Genomic DNA, 10,594 nt, shown 5'->3' with positions numbered 1-10,594 from the left:
TCCTGGGAATGCAAACTAGTTTAGTTTTTATTAAGATTTCTAAATCTCCTCATCAGATATTTAATGATGGTCTAAAGATGTTTATGAGGGATGCATCCGGCTGAGAGTCTCCAGTTAACAGGGTCGCTGTTTAAACCAAAACACCGGCCGATCTCTGCGATCACGGCTTTTTGAGTTCAAAAGGATTTTAAAGCCGTGTTGAAACGTCTTTGCTACTCGCGCTTATCTCCTCTCACGTGTTGATTCAGTGAATCCATCTGTGATGAAATATAGCACCATCTAAAACAGACCAGCTGAGTCTCTTCATGCTAACAGGCTAACTGTTGTGTTGCTCATAATGATACCTGCCTGTCCGTCTGCTTCTATGGGGTCATCTGTGATGAATGGCATTCCTCTTTGTGTTACTGCCCTCTACTGGTCTGGTGGTGTAGTGCATTTACTTTTTTCCTCCATATGTCACTGGCCTGATTTACACAATCTACCCGGGACTTCAGCCCGCGGTCAAAACACAGACAACAATGGGGGACCAGGAACCTTTTAGTTCAGGGGAAAGTAGTTCTGGGGGCTAAAAGACCCTGGAACTCTTGGTCCAAATGCACCTATTGTAAGAAATGAACTGGACTTGTGGATGCTGGACACTCGATCCCGTTCTGACCTCTCTGTCTTTGTGTTTTCCCAGGATCCCTCGGTGCAGAAGATGGGCGGAGGCAGAAAGAAGACGGTGTCCTTCAGCAGCATGCCGTCAGAGAAGAAGGTGGGTCACAGTCTCAGATCTTTAGAATGAAATCTGTCAGACGTGTTTAAGTGAACTCAAGCTGATTCTCTCTCCCAGGTGAGCAGTGCCGCAGACTGCTTGGCGTTCATGCAGGGCGGCTGCGAGCTGAAGAAGATCCGGCCCAGCTCGAGGGTGTACTGCCGGTTCTACACGCTGGACTCGGACCTGAGCTGCCTGCGCTGGGAGCCGTCCAAGAAGGACGGAGACCGAGCTCGACTCGACGTCTCCAGCGTCCGAGAGGTCCGCACGGGGAAGAGCACCGAGACCTTCCTGCATAACGGACCGCTGTCTGAACACCTGGCTGAGGAGGCGGCGTTCTCCATCATACACGGAGACGAGTACCAGGTACTGACGCTCAGTCTGATCCTCAACACTCACAGATTTTAATCAGAGCTTTGTACTTACATGTTTCCTCTCCACAGTCTCTGGACTTGGTTGCGTTGTCAGCAGACGTGGCCAACATCTGGGTGACAGGGCTCCGCTACCTGCTGGCCCACCCCTCTGTGATTGGAGGAGCTGGAGGAGGAGGAGGAGGAGGACTCCTGGGTGAAGGAGGTTTGGCTGTAGATGGAAGCCTGGGGAGCAAGATGAGGAGCGAGTGGCTCGAAGCAGAGTTCGCCGAGGTGGATGAATCTGGAAACGGCATCGTGTCTGAGGACGTGGCCGTCTCTACGATCTGTAAACTGAACCCTGGAATCAAGGAGGCTAAGGTGAGGAGACGTGATGTTCTATTATTAACAAAGACCGGATCAGATCCAGTCCCCTCTTCCAGACTGGACTCAGTCTGATCTCATCTTAATCCACCATGAGCAGAGCACTTTGCAGCATTTAGCAAGTTACAGTGGCAAGGACAAACTTCCTTTAACAGGCAGAAACCTCCAGCAGGACCAGACTCATGTTAGACACACATCTGCTGAGACCGTGTTGGAGAGAGGGATAGAGGGAGATGAAGAGAGAGAGAGAGATGATAGTGGGGAGACGGATAGTAGTAGTTGTAGCAGCTGGAGTCTGGACCACGTCCACAGCAGCAGAGATCCAGAGGAACCTACGAGACAAGGGAGCTCAGGGACTCCAGAAAGGTCTAAGAAAAGAGAGAAGAGAGGGAGACCAGAAGAAAGAAAAAGAGGAGAAGAAATGGAGAAGGAAAGGATAGAAGGAAAGGACGGGATGAGGAAAGGAGACATTAAGGAGGAGGAAACATAGAAAGAAGCAGGATGGAAGGAATGAAAGGAAAGAAAGCAAGAAAGGAAGGAATGAGAGGAAAAAGAAATGAAAGAAGGAAGGGAGAAATGAAAGAAAGAAGGAAGGAAGGAAGGAAATAAAAAGAAGGAATTAAAGGAAAAATGAATGAAACGAAAGACGAGAAAGAAGTAAAGAAAGAAAGAGAGAAAGAAAGAAAGAAAGAAAGAAAGAAAGAAAGAAAGAAAGAAAGGATGAATAACAGACCCCAAAAAAGGAATCTACAGCAGAGATCCAGAGGAACCTACGAGACAAGGGAGCTCAGGGACTCCAGAAAGGTCTATGGTTAGTAACTTTAATGGGACAGGAAGAGTTAAAGTGAGAGACAGGCAGAGAGAGGAGAGAGAGGGAAAGACAGGATCCCAGTGTGTCAGTCTAAGCCTATAGCAGCAGAACTAAGACCTGGTCCAAGCCTGATCCAGCTCTAACTATAAGCTTTATCAAAAAGGAAAGTTTGAAGCCTACTCTTAAAAGTAGAGAGGGTGTCTGCCTCCCGGACCCTGACTGGTGGATGATTCCAAAGGAGAGGGGCCTGATAACTGAAGGCTCTACCTCCCATACTACTTTTAGAGACTTTAGGTACGAGGAGCAGGCCTGCATGTTGGGAGCGTAGAGTTCTAGAGGGGTAATAGGGCACTATGAGCTCTTTAAGATATGAAGGTGTCTGAGCATTAAGAGCTTTGGAGGTCAGAAGGAGGATTTTAATTCTAGACTAGATTTCATGTGCTCAGGACTTGAGCTGCATCGTTTTGGACCAGCTGATGAGTCTTTAGAGACTTATTAGGTCTCTGCAGCCTGATAAAGGCAACAAATACATGGACTAGTTTCTCTGTGTCGCTCTGAGACTTATAATATTTACATTTCTCTATCACAGAGTTATTTTGCAGCCGTTACAGAGTTATTTGGTCCACATATTAGGATCCAAATACTTCCTGAAGCACCACTCTAAGAGAAAAATATTGACACAGCTAAAGCAAAGGGACCCAGCTGTCTCGAATCATCAACACTCAAAACATTCACCACAGACTGACAGAAGGCAAAGATACACATCACGACGGCGGCGGCGGCGTGTCAAAACAGCAGACGACTCTGAGTCTGTATTCACCTCAGAGCGAGCAGGTGCGTTTCTTCCTGTGTTTGGAGCAGCACGTTTGAATTCCTGGTGACAGGCGGCTCTTTGCTCGCGTTGGCTCGGCCGTCTGATGTACCGTCTCACACGGGTCAGACACTTCTCCCACTCTCCTCCTCCTCCTGCACTAGCTGCCGTCTGAGCTGCACGCAGACACAAAGAGAGCTCAGAAGTCTGCGTAAGCTCCGAGAGGTGAGCCGACTGCCGACTACCTGCAGGAGCTCAGACATATTTTCACTGAGGTGGCATCAGAGAGGAGAGAGGAGAAGAAAAGGAGGAAGCAGACCGAAACAAAGACGTGAAAGATAGGGAGGTAGATTCAAGAAGAGAGTCATACTTTGTGTCGTTCGATTCATTTGGGTCACTTTAATATCCTTTATGGAAAAAGGTTACAGAAGTTTAATCAAGACGTTTCTGCCTCACTGAATCAGAGCGGACTAATCCTGAAACCTCGTCTACTCTCTGTCAGACCGAGCCGAGCGGCAACCTTTAGGTGAGATATTAAGGCAACGCTGGAATGAAACAAACTGCAGTTCCTACAGCGGCCACTAGAGGCTGTCTCCTGAAGTGAGTCAGTAGAGTTGAGACTTTTAGCCCCAGGAACTACTCCTCCAGGAACTAAATGGTTCCTGTGGCGCCATTGTTGTTGGATTCACCAAAAACAGATGAATAGTACGTCAGAGTAAGGGCTCTGTAACCTGCTATTTACAGTGAAGCTGAGACTCCCTAGAAACAGATGAATACTACGCCAGAGTGAAACATCTGTGTAAAACCAACATTTCCTGGACCATTGGACAGTACTCATATGCATGATCACAGACTGCAGAGCTTTAGAACATGACCTTTAATAACCTTGATTTCACCCCTCGTCCACATATGATCATGCCTCACTGCAGGAAGAATACTCTGACAGGACTTTAAACGTCTACACACCTCTGTCGTTCCCTCTCATGTTTCCAGTCTCACCTTGTTCCTCTGTTTCCCGTCCTCAGGTGCGTCTCCGCTTCAAAGAGATCCAGCGCAGTAAGGAGAAGCTGACCTCCCACGTGACCCGTGAGGAGTTCCAGGAAGCGTACTGCGAGCTCTGCACCCGGCCGGACGTGTACTTCTTACTGGTCCAGCTGTCGAAGGACCGAGAGTGCCTGGACCCGCAGGACCTCCGCCTCTTCCTGGAGACGGAGCAGGGTCTTTCTCTGGCGACCACAGAGGGCTGCTGGGAGCTGCTGAGGCGCTACGAGCCGTCCGCTCATGGGAAGGAGAGAGGGCTGCTGGGACTGGACGGATTCGCCCGGTACCTGCAGTCTCCGGAGTGTCAGCTGCTCGACCCCGAGCACCTGGGAGTGTGTCAGGACATGAACATGCCTCTGTCCCACTACTACATCAGGTGAGAGAGGACTATTAGGAAATCAGAGCCACTGAGTTAGAGCATGAAAAAGATTGAGTCAAAGCAGAATTAAAGGCTCCAGCTGCAGAATACGAGACAGTGATAAGTTGCAGGTTGCACCAAAGTGCAGAAAGATCATGTAACAAAACAGTTATTGGAGCCTAAAGCCTAAAAGGTTTATCCTTCTGTGTTGACTCTGCATCTCTGTACAACACTTCGCAGTGTGATTTCTATGCCCAACAGATCGCCTGTTTCCAGTCCTGCTAGGTTTTCTGCTTGCTTGTCTACAGGGAACTATGAGGACTCAGAGCGTGTTATTATTATTAGTTTTATCTATCCTTTATTTAGCAGGGAGGACCCACTGAGACCGAGGTCTTTTTCAGGGGTGCCCTGCAGCAATACAATTAATACACAGTTAAAATAGTCACAGATACTTTAACAACACATTCATACTGTTCTGAGATGCTTTCATGTTTTAAAACAATTGCAAGTACTTTTTTTAAGTAGCTCAGACACTACCTCTTTAAAAATGCAAAGCTATTAATGAAATAAAAGAAAAGAATCATAATAAGACACATACAAATAATCAAAGTTAGTGAACCGGTCCTGGGAAATGAGCAGAAACTTTAAGTTTCCCTAAATCCACCGCAGTTAGGGAAATAGAAGAATGACAACAAGCGGTCGTCTTCAGCGGTGGATGTGAAGACAGGGACACACGAGCACAGCGGTGCAAAGAGCAGAGAGACAGCTATACAGACAGATTACAGGCAGTGATTATCAAACAAGCTAACAGCTAACAGGGCGAAGAGAGGAGTTCTCTCAGACGTTAGGAGACGGAGTAAAGAGAGAAGAAGAAAGAAACGTACTTTATTAATCCCCAGGGGGGAGATTCAATTTTTCCACTTGTTATTTTTTTTCAGTCATGCTACACATACAGTTTGTTGTATATACATACAATTTAATGCACACACATGCACTTAGGGAGAGATGTCAGAGTGAGGATGCTGCCATCAACCAACGCACCTCAAGCAGCTGGGGGTTCGATGCCTTGCTCCAGCCACTTGTCAAAGTTTGTCCATGCTGGGACTCGAACCAGCGACCCTCTGGTTGCCAAGCCAAGCCCCTATGGACTGAGCTACTGCTGCCCCTGTAGTGTTGTTGAATATGTGTGGGCTTGACTCAGGTATTTATCCAAGTTAACCCCGCCCACTTTAACCTAGCGTTAGAATGTTATCAAAAACTTGACTGAGAATATTTGAAAAATTGAATAAAGTTTGGTTCTACATTTTTCAGATGTATAATATAGTAAGTACTTCTGATTATGAATATCATAGAAAGCTTTTGTTGATTTGGGTTACCAGAGGCTTAAAAAGCCAAGGAGTAAGAATAAGTTTTAAGGCAAGGCAGCTTTATTTGTATAGAGCATTTCATACAGGAGGGCAACTCAATGTGCTTTACATTAACACATTAAAAACATTGGAGACATTCAGACAGGCATAAAAGAACACAATTAAAACAACAAATATAATAAAACAGAAAAGAAAAGGAAAATTAGAAATATGTTAAAAGTACATTTGAATGTTAATTTAAAGAGAGTTAAAATAATCTAAGATAGGAAGGCAGTGGTAAATAAAAAAGTCTTAATCTTTGATTTAAAGAGGTGAGAGTTGGAGCAGACCTGCAGCTTTCAGGGAGTGTGTTCCAGATATGTGGAGCATAATGACTAAACGCTGCTTCACCATGTTTCCTTCTGACTCTAGGGACTGAAAGCAGACCAGGACCTGAGGACCTCAGAGGTCCAGGTGGTTCATACAGTAGTAGCAGATCAGCCTAAACCATTCAGGTCTTTATAAACCATCAGCAGGATTTTAAAGTCTATTCTCTGACAGACAGGAAGCCAGTGTAGAGATCTAAGAACTGGAGGGATGTGGTCTACTTTGTTGGTCCTTGTTAGGACGTGATTTAAAATTTGGTAATGTCAGGAACGATCTAACATAAGGGGGCAGCTCGATCCATATTTACCAGGTTATCACTGGTTTATATCTTCCAGGAAAATGATCTCACTTCAAACTATAAAAGAAATGATGTTCGATTAGAAGAACTGTCTGCATGAACTGACATGACACCATGAGTACAAACATCCAGGGTCTTTAGTCTGTATGAGCTCTGCAGGATTGTTAACTTTAGAAGAGCTGCAGTTAAAGAGATCAATCAGACTCTAACTAAGGAACATGAATGATCTTTATGTCTCATGTAGACAATAACAGTCCCACAGCTTCCTCTCTCTGACACTCTTTATCTTCTTTAAAGTAAAACCCTCACAGGAAGCCGACTCTCTGATTTATTCTCTTAATATTTCTGTTTTCTTTGAGCAGCTGTCAGCGTCCTCTGACAGATGGTTCGTCTTACTCACTGCTCTCTGCGTCCGCCGCTGAATCAAACCTGGAGTAATGTTTGATTTTAAACACGACATACGCTTCTTCAAACTGTTGGCAGTGTTTGAGAGTTAATCATCAGTATGTCTTTAAATCTTCAGTGTCTGTTATTAGAATGATTCTTCTCTGACGGCTGATATCTGAGGGTTGTGTTCTGTCTCTCAGCACGTCGTACCGCTCCTACCTGCTGGACGATCAGGTCCACGGCAGGGCGGATCTGGGAGGTCTGATTAAAGCTCTGCAGTCCGGCTGTCGCTGCGTGGAGCTGGGAGTGACGGACGGCCCCGAGGGCGAGCCTCTCCTCGGGGTGGACTACGGGCCGGACATCCCTCGCCATCATCATCACCACCATCATCACCACCATCACCACGCCCCCGTCACCATCCGCTCAGCTCTGGAGGTGGTGAACAAGTACGCCTTCCTGACCTCGCAGTACCCGCTCCTGATCTACCTGTGTCAGCGCTGCTCTCCGGGGCAGCAGCGTACGATGGCGCAGCACCTCAGGAAAGTGTTCGGCACGCGTCTTTACACGCCGGAGGCACTTCCTGTCAGCCTGGGGGGGCGGGCCACGACTTTACCCTCCCCCGAGCAGCTGAAAGGACGCATCCTCATCGTGGGGAAGAAACTCCCGCCGGACCAGGACGGGTCGGACGGGGAGGTCTCCGAGGAGGACGAGGAGATCGGAGGAGGCGGGCCGCTGGCTGGTCGGAGGATGACCATCCCAGGTGAGGAAGAACTGGGCGTGGTCTTAGTGGTGCCTCCGCCCTCTCAGCCCAGGAAGCTCCGCCTCCATAAAGACCTCTCTGACCTGGTGGCGATTGCTCGCACTGGAAGCCGCAACTTCTACGCCCAGAGAGCGAGTCACAAGCAGGCGCAGCAGCAGTCCCCGCCCAGCAGCCCCTCCTCGCCCGGCACGCCGGTCCCCGAGCTGCCTTACTGGACTCTGTGCTCGCTGGGGGAGGGCGAGGCCGGGCGACTCACCACAGAGAGCCCGGAGGACCTTGTAATGTTCACAAAGCGCACTCTGACCCGGGTACGGCCCAGCTCAGTGCGTCTGGACTCCAGTAACCCGAACCCACAGGGGTACTGGAAGGGAGGGGTCCAGCTCGTGGCCTTGAACCAGCAGACCCCCGGCGCCATGCTGGACCTGCACAGAGGACGGTTCTCTCAGAACGCAGGGTGTGGTTACGTCCTCAGACCGGCCGTGATGAGGGACGAGGTGTCGTATTTCAGCGCTCACACTCAGGGCTGCGTGCCGGGCGTCCCGGCTCAGACTCTGAGGATCAAGGTGAGGACGCTTCAGTGTTTTATTAGATCACAGCATGAATCCACAAAGATCAGACGGGTTGGTGACAGATCTGAAACATGATTATTCAAACAAACTTAAAGTATCTGATCTGGTCTTTATTAAACCTCTCTTTATAATAATGATGGATTTTAGTTTCACAAGGATTCACAGAGTTTTAAATCCAGCCGATAACTCTTTAAACTTTGATCCTGATTCCTCTTATTGATACCTCGGATCATTTCTCTTTGGCTGATCGTGTTTTTGTTTTGGAGTCTGACTTTTTATGCCCGAGGTTGTTTCCACACAGAGGGGACATTTTTCCTCCATATATATGTATTCTACCAAAAAACACCCACGCACACAGCTCTGGTTTCTAAAGGATGACATTGCAAAATAAAAGCCCCTTGAAATTTAAAAAATAGAGATCATTTCTGGAAATGTTCAATGTGAAATCAGGGAAAGTAATCCCAGTTTCCACTGATTCATTTTAGTTCAGACTAATAGTGGACAACAACACAATGTGATCCCACCAATCGCAGTTAAATCTGATGGGTAATTTCAAAATAAAAGCAACTTGAAATCTAAAAAAGTAGCAATAACTCTTGAATTTTTTAATATGAGAATAGGGAAATAATTCTCAGCTTCTGCTGGCTCATTGGAGTTGAGACTAATAGTGGATCACCTTATTGTGTAATCCAGCCAATCACAGCTGGATCAGATGTGTTATTTCAAAATAAAAGCCATTAAGAATTAAGCACATTAGTGCTGATTTTGGATAAATTCAATAAGAGATTAAGAAAAAAAAAACAGTTTCCATTTTCTAATTTTAGTTCAAACTAATAGTGGACAACAACAGAATGGGATTCTACCAATCACAGCTGGACTGATGTGTCATTTCAAAATAAAAGCCATTGGAAATTTAGCATATTAGTGATGATTTTGGATATTTTCAATGTGAGATTAAGAATAAAATGCAAGTTTCCATTTTCTTATTTTAGTTCAGATTAACAGTGGACAACCTCATTAGGTAACTCTGCCAATTACAGATAGATCTAATGTGTCATTTCAAAATAAAAGCCATTACGAATTTAGCATTTTAGCGATGAATTCTGATAGATTAAATGTGAGATTAGGGAAATAATCCCAGTTTCCATCGACTCATTATAGTTCAGACTAACAGTGGAGACCCTAATGGTGTGATCCAGCCAATAACAGCTGGATCTGATGTGTCATTCCAAAATAAAAGCCTCTTGAAATCTGAAAAAATAGTGATCATTTTAGAAATTTTCAATGTGAGATTAGGGGAAAAATCCCAGTTTCCATTATACTCATTATAGTTCAGATTAATATTGGACAACCACACAATCACAGCTCAGCCTGAAGTGTCATTTCAAAATAAAAGCCACTTGAAAACAAAAGGAAAACAGTGATAACAGTGGAAAACCTCATGGTGTAATCCTTCCAATCACAGCTCCATCCTCAGTCTTTGGTGAGCTCAGCCCTCAGTCTCTTCATGTTTTGATTGTGAGTATGAGTTCATTTTCTTTCCTCTTAAATCTCCTCCTCTCAGGTGATCAGTGCTCACAACCTGCCAAAGCCTCAGGGATCCGGGGCGAAGGGGGAGGTCATCGACCCGTACGTGGTTCTGGAGCTGCACGGCGTTCCCGCGGACTGCGCCGAGCAGAGAACACGCACCGCTGCTCAGAACCAGGACGACCCGCTGTTTGACGAGACCTTTGAGTTTCAGGTGAGACACCTCACAGCGTCGTGCTGCGTCTGTTTGGGGGAAAAGATGCTGCTCTGTTTGTTTTGAAGATTATTTCTGGGGCATGTTTTTCCTCTAACGGACGGACGGAGGGAGCTGCAGATAGACAGAAAGAGTAAGAGGAGGAGAGAGAAGCTGACACACAGCCAAAGGTCAGGGTTTCAGCTGAACTCTGGCTGCTGTGGACGGACTCGGCTTTAGATAGGACAGACTTTCACAGGTGAGCTGCTGCTGGTCTGATGGCTGACAGTCTTATTTACCTCATGAGTTCATTTTATCATAATATCATGAAACTACTGCTGATAGTTTCTGCAGCTCTCATGAGCGCCCCTAAAAAGTCTTGGTTATGAGCTGTGTTTTAAAAATGACCACTAGGGGGAGACTGCACAAGTTACAAACAGAAGTCAGACTCTCCTTTAACTTGGGAGTAAATGGTCCTTCTTCTCAGCTGTTTCCTCTTTAAGGTCTCAGTCTTGAGTTTCAAGTCTTCTTCAGTAAACCATCATGTTTTCTTGAAGTTCTGATCTTCTTTGGAGTCAGAGGTCGAAACTGTCAGACCTTTGCTGTTGGATCCTCTCT

General features: G+C 46.3%; 1 protein-coding gene across 1 annotated transcript in view; it reads left to right on the top strand.

Annotated features, from left to right (window-relative positions):
- Positions 1 to 682: 682 nt before the first annotated feature.
- The window catches only part of plcl1 (phospholipase C like 1), a 33,139-nt gene continuing 23,227 nt past the window's right edge, over positions 683 to 10,594 (top strand). Inside the window, exons 1-6 of the mRNA XM_034693220.1 lie at positions 683 to 754; positions 833 to 1,120; positions 1,198 to 1,485; positions 4,136 to 4,527; positions 7,128 to 8,250; positions 9,821 to 9,997. Of these exons, the coding sequence (XP_034549111.1) occupies positions 698 to 754; positions 833 to 1,120; positions 1,198 to 1,485; positions 4,136 to 4,527; positions 7,128 to 8,250; positions 9,821 to 9,997 (2,325 nt within the window). The 5' untranslated portion in view covers positions 683 to 697. The remainder of the gene's footprint in view (positions 755 to 832; positions 1,121 to 1,197; positions 1,486 to 4,135; positions 4,528 to 7,127; positions 8,251 to 9,820; positions 9,998 to 10,594) is intronic.

This window comes from Notolabrus celidotus, chromosome 10 (genome assembly GCF_009762535.1).
Source record: "Notolabrus celidotus isolate fNotCel1 chromosome 10, fNotCel1.pri, whole genome shotgun sequence".
In the NCBI taxonomy this organism is placed as follows: domain Eukaryota; kingdom Metazoa; phylum Chordata; class Actinopteri; order Labriformes; family Labridae; genus Notolabrus; species Notolabrus celidotus.
The sequence above is the reverse complement of the archived record's forward strand: the minus strand, read 5'-3'. Positions and strand labels throughout refer to the sequence as shown.